Here is an 18,501-nt window from a genome sequence, read left to right on the forward strand (position 1 = left end):
TCTCTCTCTTTTTCTTTCTCCTATACCCCTCTCTCACCCAATCCTTCCCCTTCTCTACCCCTCCCTCTCTATGTTGGGGGTCAGATGGAGATGGAGGCTCCTGCACGATCCAAAATTCCACCCGGAAAAGCCCCACACTCTGCTGCTCACATCCATTTGGTGACTGGTCCACTTTCTGGGTTCGGCTCGCTGCACATTAAACACTTCACAGCAGTCGAGGGCTCTTCGCCGCATGACTTTCCTCTCTCTTGCCCGGTTCTCTGTGCTTGTCTGGAGTTTGTGTTGGTGCCACAGATGATAGTTTCGGTGGCGTGATTTCATTCAGCAGTCGTGTGCAACAAATTATGTATTTTTAAGCGTGGAGTGCCTCGTTTTGCCGGAGCGACAATTACGTTAGTTTAGTCTCTCTGGAGTTCATGGACCGACATTAACTGCTCATCGTTAGATCGTGAAAAACAGCGATCGGCTATCTTTGAAGCTTTTCCTTCAACATGGTCGGTAACCGCCTCCATTGTGGTTACGTACCAATATGAGATTGCCGTCCACATGATAATATACGAGTATTTACAGTAACATCGACAAGTGATGATGCCGTGCAATAACAAGGAATATTTTTGCTACATGTGGCAGTGATGATAAAAATACATATATACAGAAATACAGCGATACAGAAAGGGAAAGCACATAATTATGCTCAGCATCGATGAGCAAGTTATTGAATAACCACAGAGTCAAAAGCGTTTCGACGCCATGCTGTTTCATTCACTTACCTTGACCAACTCCAACCTTGCTGCCAGATGTCATGATTGCAAATAAATCATCGTCATCTTCATCAAACAACGATGGAGTATTTGCAGATCTCCCCCGATCATCCGAAGTGCCCGAATGACCCTTACGTCGCAGCCCCGCATCTGTGCCGGTTCCTCGCTGTGCTGGCATTCCTAGGTGAGGATGGCAGCAAATGTTTCGCCCCTCATTTCAACACATGCTGCACGCATGTTAGATTTCTCATTTAGAACAGTCAGCTCGGGTCCAATGGACAAATGGATCACAAGTTAATGACACACCTGAGCTCCTATGCACCTACAAGGCTTTGATCTGCAGCTTGATGGAGTACTGCTCTCCCCTCTGTGTTGGCTCCCCTGTCTCACATCTTGCTCAGCTTAACACCGCCATGGAAACAAAGACCTTCAAGATCATTGAAATCATACGCAATGAAGCTGAATCTATGGGTCTATCACTTCGCCATTGCCGACAGGTCACTGGTTTCTCTGTCTTCTTCCGCCTCATTTCTGGTCTTGCGCCCTCTGCTCTCCCCGACCCCAAGTATCCGCTGGACGCACGGGGTCCACCGGCAAACCCCCTCCTAATGAAACTGCCTAAATCCAGAATCACTGCTCACATCCACTCATTTATTCCTCTCTTTTTCCTCCTGTGGAACCACAATCCACACTCTCTTCGATCCAATTCATTCCCCTGGGTCTTCAAAACAGCTGTTCACCACCATCTCAGGTACATCCAAAACGATTATCTTTCATACACATGTTAAACCACCCCCAACCCTCTCAACATATTTCTTATGTATCCATCTTGTCCACCTCTTGCGTTCTCCACTAGCCCTAATAATTACATGCATCCCTTGTTTGTCCGTCTCCATCTACCTTCTCTTTCTCCCTCTGCCCTGGTATTAGCGTTTCCCCTGTCTCCTGCTGTTCCCTTTATGTTGTGTCCTGATCCGTTCAGTGTCCTCCTTGCTCTTCCACGAACCTCGACTATGTATACAAAAAATGATAATTAAAAAGTCGAGCAACCTTTCCGTTAAACAGAATAGCAAGATTAAACAAATGAACCAATGGATGAGTGCAGTACCAAAATTCACAAAGTGTGAAATGTTTAGCACCAGGTACACACTAAAAGATTGTGTCGGGTTTTTTTTTTTTTTTTTGTACACAACATCGAGGCATGTGTAAGAGCTAACATTAATCACTAAAAAAAAAACCGACACAAAACATACAAAAAAGGGAGCGGGAGACAAGATGGGGAGAGACAGGGAAGCACAAAAGTACAACAGCAGAGAACAAGGACATCGGGAGATCTGTAGGAGGGAGAGGGCTTGGGGGGAGGAGGCATGGGAAGGCGGGGTGGAGAGGGGGGGGGGGTGGTGGGAGAGGTATAAAACACGTGAACACTGCTAGGACTTCCACGAAAGAAGCTGGTATTTCAAAAAAGTGGATCTGGGGTGAATTAACAGGGGTAGAAAAGATCAAGGATTTGGATGGGGGGAGATAACAGATGGTGGTGAACAGCTGTTTTAAAGACCTGGAGGGAGGAGTGGGGGAGTTTGTTCCAGAGGCAGGAGTAAAGAGGAATGAAAGAGTGAAGGTGAGCAGAGAGTCTTGATTTTGGCAATTTCACCAGAAGAGGGTTGCTGGCAGATCTTGTGCGACCTGTAGGAATATTTGGGGGACAGAGCACAGATAATGGGGAGCGAGGCCGGATAGGAGTCGGTAGAAGACAGAAAGACCACCTACCTGTCTGCAGTAAGTGAGTGAAAGGCCCTTACAGTCAGCTTCATAGCGGGATATTCCAATGATTCTGAAAGCTTTGGTTTCAACAGCATGAAGACGAGCTAGGTGTGAGGCAGGAGCACCAGCCCAGAGGGGAGAGCAGTATTCCATTGAGCTGCGGATGAAGGCCTTTGTATGTGGTGAGGAGCTCAGGTGTGCCAAGGAAGGACTTCGCACAATGGAGGATGCCCAGTCAGCGACTGGCTTTGGAGGCCAGCTTGGAAATTTGGTTTCCCCAGGATAGATCATGGCAGATAGTGAGACCCAAAAGCTTGAGCGACAGAACTTCTTGGAGAGGATTGTTGAGAAAGTAGATGGGAGGGTTGTCCAGGCGGTGTTTTCGGAGAGACATGGTAAGAGTGAGTGATTTGTCAGGATTGAAAGACATGTTCCACTTATTTGACCATTCTGTGATTTTGTCCAGGTCTGCAGAGAGCGAGGAGGCTGCAGACTGTCGATCTGAGGGATGAGGTATGGAGCAGCACAGAGTGGAAACATCAGCAAAGAGATTTTTATTTTTGTTTTTTTTTGTTTTTTTTTGTATACAAGATCGAGGCTCGTGAAAGAGCAAACATTAATCACACAAAAAGACAAACCGACACACAAAACACAAAAAACAAGGGGAGCGGCAGACAAGATGGGGAGAGAGGGGGGAGGACACAAAAGAGAGGGGGAAGAAGGGGAAGGACACAAACACAACATTTGAGAGCAGGGACATCGGGAGGACTTGGGGGGAGGTGGGAGAGGATTAAAACATATGAACACTGCAAGGACTCTGGGGTGAATTACCGGGGGTAGAAAAGATCAAGGTTTTCGATGGGGGAAGATAAGAGATGGTGGTGAACAGCTGTTTTAAAGACCTGGAGGGGGGAGTGGGATTGAAGGGAGTGGGGGAGTTTGTTCCAGAGGCGGGAGAAAAGGGGAATGAAAGAGTGAAGGTGAGCAGAGAGCCTAGACTTTGGCAGTTTAACCATAAGAGGGTTGCAGGCAGATCTTGTGCGACCTGAAGGAATATTGGGGGGACAGAGCACAGAGAGAGCTGGGGGAGCAAGGCCGGAGAGGAGTCGGTAGAAGACAGAAAGACCACCAACCTGCCTGCGGTGAGTGAGTGAAAGGCCCTCGGAGTTGACTACATCGCAGGAGATTCCAATGATTCTGAAAGCTTTGGCCTCAACAGCGTGAAGCCGAGCAAGGTGTGAGGCAGGAGCACCAGCCCAGAGGGGGGAACAGAGAGGATTTTCCAGAGAGTAAGAGAGATCATTGATGAAGAACAGAAAAAGCACAGGGCCGAGAACACTGCCTTGAGGAACTCCAATCTGAACAGGAAGGGGAGATGAGAGAAATCCATTCAGGGCCACACGTTGACTGCAACCAGAGAGGAAGTCCGCAAGCCATGCATGGAGATTTCCATGGATACCATCGGAGGAGAGTTTGGTGAGCAGGGCGGGGTGCCAGACCGTATCGAAGGCACGTGATATGTCAAGGGAGACAGCTCAGATTTCCTGTTTGGCATTTAGGACCTTCATCCATTGTTGAGAACCCTGGTGTTGGGCTAGCGGCTAGGGTGCCGGCCTTCATCCATTGTTGAAACCCTGGTGTTGGGCTAGCGGCTCGGGTGCCGGCCTATGATCCTAGGATCCTGGGTTCGAATCCCGGTCGATCGCTGAATTAACGCCAGGGGGGTTGACTCAGCCTGTCATCCTTCCGAGGTCGGCTAATTGAGTACCAGTTCACTGGTAATTCCCTGTTTGTCGTTAAAGGCGGCAAAAAGGGTTGGCGTCAGGAAGGGCATCCGGCCGTAAAAAAAAAACATTGCTTCAAAAAGGGGACCAAAAAACAACAACAACCACGGTTCCCGAAAAAGGCCAACCCCCGCTTTGCGGGGAAAAATGGCCTCTAAAGGTGGTTATTTTTATATTTTATATCCATTGTTGAGACATGCCTGGTGTTGGCTTAGCGGTTAGGGTGCTGGCTTGGGATCCGAGGATCCAGAGTTTGAATCCCGGCCGAACGCTGAATTAACACCAGGGGGGTTGACTCATCCTGCCATCCTGCCATCCTGCCGAGGTCGGCAAATTGAGTACCACCTTGCTGGGAAGAATGATCCCGGTGTGTACCCCGATTTAGAATAGGTACACCGTATCCCTGCGCATCGTAGGAGGCGATGAAGGGTTGGCGTCAGGAAGGGCATCCGGCCATAAAAACATTGCCTCAAACAGGGAACCATGATTGTCATGGGGCCCACAAGGCCAACCCCCGCTATAGCGGGGAAAAAATGGCCTTAAAACGATCATTCATTCATTCATTCATCCATTGTTGAGACAGCAGAAGCAACATGTCCAGAGTGGAGTGATCTCGTCTGAAGCCAAATTGATGATCAGAGATCAAGCCATTGGAGAAGAGGAAGGATTTGATATCCGAAACAATGATGGATTCCATGACTGCTGATAATTGGGAGCAGGCTGATTGGTCTGTAGTTGGAAGAATCTGTTTTTGCACATTTTTTGTGTAAAGCAGTAATGTTTGCTGATTTCCAAACTGATGGCAGGTGACCCTTGAGCAAAAGAGAGGGTGAAGAGAATTGAGAGAGGGTGAGATAGAGCGGCAGAGCAGGATTTTAGGACCCGTGGGCTGATACCGTCTGGTCCATTTGCAGAATCAGAGTCGAGGTTTGACAGAAACTTCTCCACCTTGCCAGGAGAGAAGGAAAGCGGAGTCCAGGAGCAGCTGGGTTCGACTGGGTAAGGTGAGTACAGAGAGCGATGGGTTTGGGACACAAGATTTTGAGGCAAACACAGAGTTGAGGCATTCGGCTTTGTCACGTGCAGTGTCAACTGTGTAGCCATTTGAGGTAAGGGAGGGGATGGAGGGGGAACAAACACCAGAAACAGATTTGGCCAGATGCCACCAGCATTTGGAGGAAGGAGACAGGGTTGAGAGTTCAGTCTTGAGAGTAGAGAGATAGTGCTCCCTAGCTCTCCTGAGGGTAGACACACACTTGTTCTGAGCTTTGTGGAAGGAACTGAGATTGCCTTCAGTTGGATTAGCCTTCCAAGAGGCAAAGGCAAGTTGTTTCAGGCCAACTGCTACACGACAAGATTCAATGTACCATGGGCGGGCATGAGGAAGGGTATGACAACTGAAGACGAGATGGGATAAATCTGTGCATGGGAGAGAGCAGTTTGCTTTGGAAGAATTCCCAGGAAGAGTTGATGTCAGAGGCAGTGGAGATGGGAGACCAGTCTAGATGATTGATGGCTGCTTGGAGACCATGCCAGTCGGCCTGTGTGAAATGCCAGACTCGTCGACGCTGAGGAGGCTCTCTGAGAATGGCCAGAGAGATGTCCACTTTAACAAGGAAATTGTTAGAAAAACCGATTGGAGCAGAAGACGAGCAGCAGACATTTGTAGGGAAGTTTGTCATCACCAAGTCTCGAAGAGAAAATGCTCCGTTGACTGAGATCTGGGTCGGGAAATTGACAGATTGTGTCAGTCCAAATGAGTCGCAGGAGTCATTTGCTGAGATGCAATGGCTGGTGAGAGAGGTACCCACACCCAGCCAGTTGGCATGATGACAGTTGAAGTCACCACATATGAGGAAGAGAGAGAGTTGGGATGGGTGGATAGAAGTTGGTCCATGTTGTCAGACAGCGAAATGTAAATGGAGTTCAGGAGTGAAGTGTAAGTGTAAGTAACATTTTATGTAAGTTTAAATTATGTATATGTAAGTGTCAAGTATGGAAAGTATGTTAATGTAAAGTGTAAGTATAAGTACAATGTATAAATGTAACATTTTAGTGAGATCGGCCTCATGAAGTTTCGTTATGGTCACCTATTGAACCAATCTGCTCTGAAGCAAACTTACCCTGCAATGTCTCCACCACGGCCACTCCAGCATTTACGGTCGGCTCATCGTCAAATAAACCTCCCTGGAACAAGCGGGGATTGGAGTGGGGGTGAGGGTAGATAAATGCACAAAGAATACAGCTCGTTTAGAATTTACATCTTACAACCATGAGTACCTCAAAATAAAGAAAATAACAACCTTGTCCCATAAGAATGTAAAATGAAAGAGGACATTGTGAAGTTTGCTTTCCCCATATTCAACTCAACTGCACACTCAATGTAGTTCATGGTAACACATGTTCAACAATGTACCTTCAGGCTCACGCCATCAACATTCACACAATATTTTCAACAGCTAATTGGCAAAGCCTCACAGAGTAGTGTGCAAATGTTCAACTGCAGATGAAATGCACAAACTAGGTTGGCATTTTGACTTCGCAGGTGTGGATGAGGGAAGGTAAACTGCATTCCATCTGGCTTAGTTTTCTCCTGCCAGTGAAACTGCCTTCCTAGGTCTATCCAATTGAGCTATCCCTTCCTGTGCATCAAAATGATGGCCGATCACCATGACCATATCGCCCCTATAACTTCCCTATTTTTCATACCGAAATTGAGGCTCATGGGAAAAGCAGATGATGGAGGGTGAGAGGCAGACATATCAACGGTGGGTTGGAGAGGGAGCTTTCAAACTAGGGATGGAGATTTGGGCAAGGAATACATAGGCAAGGCAAGTAGGGACATACACACATGAAAATATAAACAGAGGGGATTAGTCGACAAAGGACAGGCGAGCATACATGAAAGGTGGCAAAATAGGGTAAACGTGTAAAATTAAAAATAAGGCAATTAAACTGGAGATTAGACTCGGTGAGAAAATAAAAGATAAGGAATGGGAATAGGGGATATCTTGTTAGTATCCGTAAAAAAAATTGCGTGCAAAATCAAGGAAGAGCGAGGTGTCAGAGGGAAAGCAGGCATTATACCGAGTGTGGACACGGGAAGATACAGCAAGCAAGGGAATGAACAAACAGGAAAAGAAGAGAGAGCAGAGAAGAAACAGTCACTTGCAAGAAGAGGGTCGGAAAGGGAGGAACAGGTGGTATGAGAGTGAATAGACATAGAAAATCTTATGAGCTCCCGTAGGGAGCCAACGGCCATCCAGTAAGGAGATGCTGTCTCTTAAAAGACACCTATCCGGTTTGGACCCGTGACTCTCACGTGACTGAATTTGAGTTGTTGTGTTGTCATGATTTACACCAATCATAATACAAACATTTCTCTTGTACAAATTTATTTGTAATATTGATGATGTTATTTGTAATTTATTTGTAATAAAAAGGTCAAAGTGGTGCAAAGCTCGAAATGGTCAAGGATCCAAGCTGTCTAATCGGTCTGAAGGATGTAAGTGGTTTAAATTGTGTTAAGGTCGAAGGTACTTAAGGGGTGTAAAAGATTGGAAGGGTGAAGGGATCTAAAGGTGTCTAAAGTATTGAAAGGGTCTTAAAGGTAAAAGTGGTCTTGAGGGTTACGTGAGTCTTCAGGATCTTGGAGTCTAAAGGGTCTTATAGATCTTACAATTCTTCAGGGTCCTTTGGGACTTTTGCATCTTTGTGGTATTTTGGATCTTTAAGGGTCGTTAAGGGTCTTCAGCATAGTTTAGGTCTTTGGGGTCTTTTGGGTATTTTGGATCTTTAAGGGTCATCGGGGTCTTTTGGGTATTTTAGGTGTTCTGGGGTTTTAAGGGTCTGTTTGGGTCTTTGGGATCTTTTGAGTATTGCTGGGTCTTCAGGTTATTTTGGTCCTTTTGGTGTCTGCAGGGTATTTTGGGTCTTGGGGAACTTAAAGAGTTGAAAGGTATATTCCAATAGTATATAATTAATAGACGTATAAAATTAATAGACAGGATGCAACCGGCGTTCAAACAGTACATAATTAATAGACATATAATCACACAGCTTCACTGCTTCCCGGACAGACGGACGTACGGCTTCAAGGACCGTGTTTTTCGGTTTTATACATATATACATATATATATATATATATATATATATATATATATATATATATATATATATATATATATATATATATACAGTCACGTGAAAAAGTAGGTACACTCCATGTAAAGTTTTGAGTTTTTCAACATATTCCAACATACAGCTATTTGATCTTCATTTCAACAATATTGATAGATAAAGGTGATATAATATAACAAATATCATGAAACATTTACATTTTGTAGTCCATTGTATAATTTAAATAAACATAAATGCAAATTTCGCATGTGGAAAAAGTAAGTACACCCTTGGCTCTTATAGGTGGGATTGCCCCCTTTGGCAGAAACAACCTCAAGTAGGCGTTTCTTATAACTGTCTACCAGTCTCTGACATCGACTGGGAGAAATTTTTGCCCACTCCTCCATGCAGAATTCTTTCAGCTGTGCGATGTTTGAAGGGTTTCTTGCATGCACAGCTCGTTTCAAATCCCGAATCTCGATGGGATTTAGATCCGGGCTTTGACTTGGCCATTCGAGAACCCTCCATTTCTTTCATTTCAGCCATTCCTTGGTGGATTTACTGGTATGTTTAGGGTCATTGTCATGTTGCAAGGTCCACCTTCGGTTGAGCTTCAACTTTCCGACATATGGCCTCACATTATCCTCAAGCACCCTCTGGTACAATGAAAAATTCATAGTGGATTCTATGATGGTGAGCTGCCCAGGCCCTGATACAGAAAGCTGCCCCAAACCATAATATTTCCACCACCATGCTTTACAGTTGGTATCAGGTTCTTGTGGTCAAATGCTGTCTTTGGTTTTCGCCAAACATATCTTCTGGTACTGTGGCCAAATAGCTCTACCTTTGACTCATCTGTCCAAAGCACATTGTTCCAGAAGTGCTGTTCTTTGCCGAGGTGTTCATTGGCAAACCTTAGTCTTGCCCTGATGTTCTTTCTGGACAGCAAAGGCTTCCTCCTGGCACACGTCCCATGTAGATCAAATTTGTGCAGCCTCTTTCTAATAGTAGACTCGTGCACTTTGACATCAATAGTGGCAAGAGCTACCTGGAGGTCCCGTGATGACATTCTGGGGTTCTTAGAGACTTCTTTCAGCATCTTGCGGTCCGCTATCGGGCTGAACTTGCTGGGGCGGCCTGGCCTGAACAAGTTGGCAGTTGTTTGGAATCTCCTCCACTTGTAGATGATCTTACGGACAGTCGAATGATTGATTTCAAATTGTTTGGAGATCTTTTTAAATCCCTTCCCAGACTCGTAGGCATCTATAACCTTCTTTCTGAAGGCCTCACAGAGCTCTTTTGATCTAGGCATGGTGACGCCGCACAATTCAACAACAAAGAGCAAACCAAACTAAATGTCCGAGGTTTAAATAAGACAGGTTCCTCCAAGATCCTCTCCATCAATGTTGTAATCATTTATACCTGAGCTGGTGCACCTGATTCTAATTTTAGGTATTTGAAGTAGTGATAAATGTAGGGGTGTACTTCCTTGATCCACATGTGAAATTTGCATTTATGTTTATTTAAATTATACAATGGACTACCAAATGTAAATGCTTCATGAAATTTGTTATATTATATATATATATCTGTCTGGTGGGACATACATGTCTGGAGCCTGGTGTTGGGCTAGCGGCTAGGGTGCCGGCTTAGGATCCTAGGATCCTCGGTTCGAATCCCGGTCGATCGCTGAATTAACGCCAGGGGGGTTGACTCAGCCTGTCATTGTTGTAAAAAGGTGACAAAAAGGGTTGGCGGCAGGAAGGGCATCCGGCCGTAAAACATTGCTTCAAAAAGGGGACCAAAAAACAACAACAACCACGGTCCCCGAAAAAGGCCAACCCCCGCTTGCGGGGAAAAATGGCCTCTAAAGGTGATGTCTAAAGGTGATATAACCTTTATGTATCAATATTGTTGAAATGAAGATCAAATAGCTGTATGTTGAAATATGTTGAAAAAGTCAAAACTTTACATGGGGTGCACTTACTTACTGATATATTTATTTATTTATATATATATATATATATATATATATATATATATATATATATATATATATATATATATATATATATATATATATACACACAACAAACAACAACAGGCATTTTAAGGCCATTTTCCCTGCAAGAGCGGGGGTTAGCCATATATATATACATACACACATATGTATATATATATATATATATATATATATATATATATATATATATATATATGTGTGTATGTATATATATATATATATATATATATATATATATATATATATATATATATATATATATATATATATATATACAGACTTGGCATTTAATATGGAATTTTTTTTTTTTTATTGACGTGGGTTTAATTTCTGAACTCGGTATATCAATCTGGTGAGTTTCTTTTACGCTTCGGTGATTTCTTTGTTAAAAGAACCATGTCACTGATTGTCTGTCGCAGCAAGAAGTCAATAACAGGATTATATCACAGGTGGCGTGACAAAATGTACGGACAGGTACTTTTGACGATTGGCTTCACAATCGGGTATATAAGGGTTGTTGCGTTCTGTATTAGTGGAAAACAACTGCTGCACGTCTACAAAAGTTATTGCCGCTTCCCTTGGAGATTGTCCGTCAACTCGACAATGCTGTTTGTCATTTAGTGGTGGCTTTACGAAATTCCGGCATGAAACAGCGTGCTATTGCTTGGCAGTATGGCATCACTCAAGGTCAGGTGTCAAAGATCCTGAAACGAAATGCTCAGAGGGATGTCCCTACTCCAATACCGAGGCCAGGACGTCCCCGCAGAACCACAATGAGGGATGATCACCAGCTGCACCGGTTAGTCCGCAATGGCCATACCAAGTCAGCTTAGGGCTGAGTGGCAGCAACTGACAAATGTGCCTGTATCCAGAAGGCTAGTCGACCAACGACTGGTTCAAGCAGGCTAACGTGCCAGGCGTCCCCTGAGAAAGCCACGTCTGACCAGACAACACCGCCAGCGCCGATTGCAGTGGGCCAGAGAGCACCGTCAATGGCAGCCAGGACACTGGAATCACGTGATCTTCAGTGACGAGTCTAGATTTCTGGTCTATCGTCAAGATGGCCACGTCCGAGTGCGCAGACAAGTGCATGAAGCCTACAAAGAAGATTGTATCGTGCCAAGAGTCCAAGCTGGATGTGGTGGGGTGACCGTTTGGGCTGCTTTTCATGCAGGGGGCAAAACTGACCTGGTTGTTCTGAATGGAAACCTGAACCAGTTCAAGCACAGGGCCATTCTGGAAGAAACATTGCTTCCATTTGCTCATGCAGCCTTTCGAGGAAACTTTGTCTTCCAAGATGACAATGCACGGCCTCATCGTGCTCGCATGATCCAACACTTTCTTGCTGACCGTGGTGTCGAGCATATGGAGTGGCTTGCCATGTCCCCGGATATGAATCCGATAGAGAAATTGTGGGCAGAATTAACGCGTCAAATCGAGAACTTGGACCAGCAGCCTGCCTCTGTGCGTGAATTGCAGCAGACTATTGTCACTGCATGGCAAGCGATTCCTGTCCAAACCCTGGCAAATCTCGTGAACAGCATGCCTCAACGTGGATCAAGGATCAATTTATTTGCTTCGAAATGTCAAATGTGGTTTTTGTTTCTTTTAAAGGTCACATTAACAAAATCTAGAATAATTTCAACATAATTCCAATGAACTTTTGGTTCTCAGTCATCTTGAAAAGTAAGTTCACCCCCACAAAAAAAATATTCCATATTAAATGCCAAGTCTGTGTGTATATACTGTATATATATCTGTACAGTGTCGTCACTGAACTACTTTCTCAAACTTCTGTGAAATCGTACCAAACTTCTGTTATGCACATATCCCTCCCGTCGGTATGCCCTAAGGGTATTTTTTTGAAAAAGTTTCGAATTTTTTTTTTTGGGGGGGGGGGGGAATTTTTTTTTTCAACTTCAATTGTTTATAAAATGTGATATCACGTATATTACAAATACATTTGAATATTGAATATTTTGAATTATTGTTTGAATTATGATTGGTTTAAATCATGACAAAACGGCAACTCGGGTCCAGTCATTTGTCTACATATCTACACATCTGGGCAGTGTCTGTGTTGTCACTTAACGACTCCCTCAAACTTTTGTTTCCGTGGTTGTGAAGTGTTTTTAATAACGTTGTGGTGGTTTTGAATCACGTGGTGGTGAGGTATTTTGAATCATGTGGTGGTGAGGTGTTTTTAAATGACGTGGTGGTGAGGTGTTTTTAAATCACATGGTGGTGAGGTGTTTTTAAATCACAAGGTGGTGAGGTGTTTTTAAATCACATGGTGGTGAGGTGTTTTGAATTAATTGGTGGTGAGGTGTTTTTAAATCACATGGTGGTGAGGTGTTTTTAAATCACATGGTGGTGAGGTGTTTTTAAATCACATGGTGGTGAGGTGTTTTGAATTAATTGGTGGTGAGGTATTTATAATTACGTGGTGGTGAGGTATTTTTAATTACGTGGTGGTGAGGTATTTATAATTATGTGGTGGTGAGGTATTTATAATTACGTGTTGGTGAGGTGTTTTTAATTATGTGGTGATGAGGTGTTTTGAATTATGTGGTCTTGAGGTGTTTTGAATTTCTTGGTGGTGAGGTGTTTTTAATTTCGTGGCTGTGAGGTGTTTTTATTACGTGTTTTATGGCTGGGAGGTGTTTTTAATTTCGTGGCTGTGAGGTGTTTTTATTATGTGTTTTATGGCTGTGAGGTGTTTTTAATTTTGTGGTGGTGAGGTGTTTTTATTACGTGTTTTATGGCTGTGAGGTGTTTTTAATTTTGTGGCTTTGAGGTGTTTTTATTACGTGTTTTATGGCTGTGAGGTGTTTTTAATTTCCTGTTTTATGGCTGTGAGGTGTTTTTAATTCGTGTTTTATGGCTGTGAGGTGTTTTTATTTCGTGTTTTATGGCTGTGAGGTGTTTTTATTTCGTGTTTTATGGCTGTGAGGTGTTTTTATTTCGTGTTTTATGGCTGTGAGGTGTTTTTATTCAGTGTTTTATGGCTGTGAGGTGTTTTTATTTCGTGTTTTATGGCTGTGAGGTGTTTTTATTTCGTGTTTTATGGCTGTGAGGTGTTTTTATTTCGTGTTTTATGGCTGTGAGGTGTTTTTATTTCGTGTTTTATGGCTGTGAGGTGTTTTTATTTCGTGTTTTATGGCTGTGAGGTGTTTTTATTCAGTGTTTTATGGCTGTGAGGTGTTTTTATTTCGTGTTTTATGCCTGTGAGGTGTTTTTATTCAGTGTTTTATGGCTGTGAGGTGTTTTTATTTCGTGTTTTATGGCTGTGAGGTGTTTTTATTTCGTGTTTTATGGCTGTGAGGTGTTTTTATTTCGTGTTTTATGGCTGTGAGGTGTTTTCAATTTCATGGTGGTGAGGTGTTTTCAATTTCGTGGTGGTGAGGTGTTTTCAATTTCGTGGTGGTGAGGTGTTTTTAATTTCGTGGCTGTGAGGTGTTTTTATTACGTGTTTTATGGCTGTGAGGTGTTTTTAATTTCGTGGCTGTGAGGTGTTTTTATTACGTGTTTTATGGCTGGGAGGTGTTTTTAATTTCGTGGCTGTGAGGTGTTTTTATTACGTGTTTTATGGCTGTGAGGTGTTTTTAATTTTGTGGTGGTGAGGTGTTTTTATTACGTGTTTTATGGCTGTGAGGTGTTTTTAATTTTGTGGCTTTGAGGTGTTTTTATTACGTGTTTTATGGCTGTGAGGTGTTTTTAATTTCCTGTTTTATGGCTGTGAGGTGTTTTTATTTCCTGTTTTATGGCTGTGAGGTGTTTTTATTCAGTGTTTTATGGCTGTGAGGTGTTTTTATTTCGTGTTTTATGGCTGTGAGGTGTTTTTATTTCGTGTTTTATGGCTGTGAGGTGTTTTTATTCAGTGTTTTATGGCTGTGAGGTGTTTTTATTTCGTGTTTTATGGCTGTGAGGTGTTTTTATTTCGTGTTTTATGGCTGTGAGGTGTTTTCATTATGTGTTTTATGGCTGTGAGGTGTTTTTATTACGTGTTTTATGGCTGTGAGGTGTTTTTATTACGTGTTTTATGGCTGTGAGGTGTTTTTATTTCGTGTTTTATGGCTGTGAGGTGTTTTTATTTCGTGTTTTATGGCTGTGAGGTGTTTTTATTTCGTGTTTTATGGCTGTGAGGTGTTTTCATTACGTGTTTTATGGCTGTGAGGTGTTTTTATTTCGTGTTTTATGGCTGTGAGGTGTTTTTATTACGTGTTTTATGGCTGTGAGGTGTTTTTATTACGTGTTTTATGGCTGTGAGGTGTTTTTATTACGTGTTTTATGGCTGTGAGGTGTTTTTATTACGTGTTTTATGGCTGTGAGGTGTTTTCATTACGTGTTTTATGGCTGTGAGGTGTTTTTATTTCGTGTTTTATGGCTGTGAGGTGTTTTTATTACGTGTTTTATGGCTGTGAGGTGTTTTTATTACGTGTTTTATGGCTGTGAGGTGTTTTTATTACGTGTTTTATGGCTGTGAGGTGTTTTCATTACGTGTTTTATGGCTGTGAGGTGTTTTCATTACGTGTTTTATGGCTGTGAGGTGTTTTTATTACGTGTTTTATGGCTGTGAGGTGTTTTTATTACGTGTTTTATGGCTGTGAGGTGTTTTTATTACGTGTTTTATGGCTGTGAGGTGTTTTTATTACGTGTTTTATGGCTGTGAGGTGTTTTTATTACGTGTTTTATGGCTGTGAGGTGTTTTTATTTCGTGTTTTATGGCTGTGAGGTGTTTTTATTTCGTGTTTTATGGCTGTGAGGTGTTTTTATTTCGTGTTTCATGGCTGTGAGGTGTTTTTATTTCGTGTTTTATGGCTGTGAGGCGTTTTTATTTCGTGTTTTATGGCTGTGAGGTGTTTTTATTTCGTGTTTCATGGCTGTGAGGTGTTTTTATTTCGTGTTTTATGGCTGTGAGGTGTTTTTATTTCGTGTTTCATGGCTGTGAGGTGTTTTTATTTCGTGTTTTATGGCTGTGAGGCTTTTTTACTTCGTGTTTAATGGCTGTGAGGTGTTTTTATTTCGTGTTTTATGGCTGTGAGGTGTTTTTATTTCGTGTTTCATGGCTGTGAGATGTTTTTATTTCGTGTTTTATGGCTGTGAGGCGTTTTTATTTCGTGTTTTATGGCTGTGAGGTGTTTTTATTACGTGTTTTATGGTTGTGAGGTGTTTTTATTACGTGTTTTGTGGCTGTGATGTGTTTTCAATTTAATGGTGGTGAGGTGTTTTTATTGCGTGTTTTATGGCTGTGAGGTGTTTTTATTTCGTGTTTTATGGCTGTGAGGTGTTTTTATTACGTGTTTTATGGCTGTGAGGTGTTTTCAATTTCGTGGTGGTGAGGTGTTTTATTATGTGTTTTATGGCTGTGAGGTGTTTTGAATTACTTGGTGGTGAGGTGTAATCGTCCCAAACTTCCAGTCTGCACCTACCCCTCCCCTTTGTATGTGCTGAGGGGTTCTTTCTTGAAAAAAAAAAAACATTCAACCTGAATCTTCAACCTAAATTGCCTATAAAAATGTAATATCACAAACACAACAAATACATTTGTGCAAAATAATTGTTTGTATTATGATTGGTGTAAATCATGACAACACAGCAACTCAGGTACAGTCATTATCCTCAGCTGAAATAAGCCCGTTCATCAGTCACGACGCTTGGTGAGGCGAGCACAGCGAGCCGAGCCAAGCTAGTATATATATATATATATATATATATATATATATATATATATATATATATATATATATATATATATATATATATATTGTTACGGAACCCAACGTCGGCCTATGGTTCCCCTTTGAGGGGGGATTAGTCCGCTCGCTTGTCACTGACCGACGTGGTCCCTGAAGCTGCACCGCGGCCTCCGGAAAGGCCGGTGAGCCGCTTCGTTCGCGACCGCGGATAAGATGGTAATTTGCTGAGCGGATGGCAGCCGCGGCCCGAACCGTTAACAAGACTAACCCGATCCTGAAACGTTGGCCAAATCGTGCCACAGGTATTCAATTTGGAAAAGACAAAGACGACGGATGTGAAGAAGAACAAGACAAGAGGTAGGAAATACGAATAGGATTTATTACTATTTACAACCAAAAGAAACCAAGGAGAAGGAAGGATAATAAAATAAAGACAGAAAGAGGGACGGACCAGAAGGACACAGTGAAACTTAGCTTACCTATTACAGTCTTACTTAGAAACCCAAGGACAAGACAAAAGACAGACTACGATCACACTTACACGACTGGGGAATGGAGGCAGGAATGACTGGAAGGAGGAATGGGAAGGTTCAGCTGGGGCAGATGGTTCGGGCTTGATCCCGCACGGGACGTCGGGCTGGACCTCGACGACCACCGATGCCACCGCAATCTGGTTCCCGCGGGGTAACGGGTCGAAGCTGCCTGGTGGAGTCAACGCTGCTTGTGGAGCCAAAGCTGCTGGTGGAGCCAAAACTGCTGGTGGAGCCAAACTGCTGGTGGAGCCAAACTGCTGGTGGAGCCAAACTGCTGGTGGAGCCAAAACTGCTGGTGGAGCCAAAACTACTGGTGGAGCCAAAACTACTGGTGGAGCCAAAACTGCTGGTGGAGCCAAAACTGCTGGTGGAGCCAAAACTACTGGTGGAGCCAAAACTACTGGTGGAGCCAAAACTACTGGTGGAGCCAAAACTGCCTCTCTGGCTCACCTCAGGACGCGTCTCCCTTCTTTCTCCGAGGGCTCGTCTGGGATCATCTGCCGTCTCTGGCGCAACTCTTAGAACTTAGAACTCATCTGCCTTTACCAAGCTCGTCTGGACTCTTCTCTCAAAGGCTTCCGCGCGCGCTTATATAACGCCTCGGGCGATCAAGCCGCCGGCCTCCAGGACACGCCCATCGGTGAGCTCGCCTTGGCCCTGATTGGTGGGCACGGGCTCTCTGGCTCCACCCTTGATGACGATGGGCGGGCACGCCCTTCTTCCCCGAGCTGACCACGCCGTAATGGCGGCAAATGCAGTTGGCAGTAGAGGCTTTGGGAATGGGAATGACAGGGGATCTATCTATTTGAATTTGGTGCAATGGAGTGTCAATTAATGGAAGACACAGCCTTAACCTACATAGAATAAGGAAATAAACTACCAACAAGGAGGAAATCTATTATTGGCTAACGTGATTGTTTATGACCTAATTACGGGACGCACTTTGACCTTTATACACAACTGGAGGAAGGAGGGTGATATTTTACAATGTACTACACAATAAAAAAAACACAATTCTCATATCCACAACAATATATATACAGTGATCCCTCGTTTATCGCGGGGGTTACGTTCCAGAACCCCCCGCGATAGACGAAAATCCGCGAAGTAGCGACCATATTTTTATTTTATTATTTATATATATTTTAAAGCTTTATGACCCTCCCCACACTCTTATTAACCTTTCCCATACTCTTATAAACACTTCCTATACTCTTAAACACTTTTTACACTCTTAAACATACGTAATTTTAACAACATATAAAATTCTAATGGGTACTCACCATTGAAATACTGTAGCGACCCATGGGTTCCCCAAGCAAGACCAGCATTAGAATCTCCTTGCTCCAGCCGGTGACGTCACCGGCGGGGATCCCCGGCGCCAGAGTGGCTGGTCACGTGACCGCCAAAGCGTGCCGCGCGTGCGGGTATAATCAGCTACACCTGTTGATCACGTGACCACCAAGCACGCCACGCTTGAGAGGCGTGGCTTTCGGTTTCTGGTTGTGCTTTATAATTCAGCCCGATAAACGGGCTTTTCAGTGTTCCCGAGTTGGTTTTGAGAATAAATATCTTCTCGGACGAGTTTGTGTCTTGCCCGTCATTTCGTCCGTATCAAGTAAGAGCCTTTCTGTCTTCTACCGACTCCTCTCCGGCCTTGCTCCCCCAGCTCTCTCTGTGCTCTGTCCCCCAAATATTCCTACAGGTCGCACAAGATCTGCCAGCAACCCTCTGATGGTTAAACTTCCGAAATCTCGGCTCTCTGCTCACCTTCACTCTTTCATTCCTCTTTTCTCCCGCCTGTGGAACAAACTCCCA

General features: G+C 43.6%; 1 protein-coding gene across 2 annotated transcripts in view; it reads right to left on the reverse strand.

Moving 5' to 3' along the window:
- The window catches only part of LOC137430955 (WASH complex subunit 2), a 139,201-nt gene that overhangs the window by 50,447 nt on the left and 70,253 nt on the right, over window positions 1–18,501 (reverse strand). For both annotated transcript variants that reach the window (XM_078781226.1, XM_078781225.1), the window contains exons 12-13: window positions 6,433–6,496; window positions 771–941 (exon numbers count right to left, since the gene is read on the reverse strand). In XM_078781226.1, coding sequence (XP_078637352.1) covers window positions 771–941; window positions 6,433–6,496 — 235 coding nt within the window. The remainder of the gene's footprint in view (window positions 1–770; window positions 942–6,432; window positions 6,497–18,501) is intronic.

Source organism: Myxine glutinosa, chromosome 7, assembly GCF_964187855.1.
Source record: "Myxine glutinosa chromosome 7, kmMyxGlut1.1, whole genome shotgun sequence".
Taxonomy (NCBI): domain Eukaryota; kingdom Metazoa; phylum Chordata; class Myxini; order Myxiniformes; family Myxinidae; genus Myxine; species Myxine glutinosa.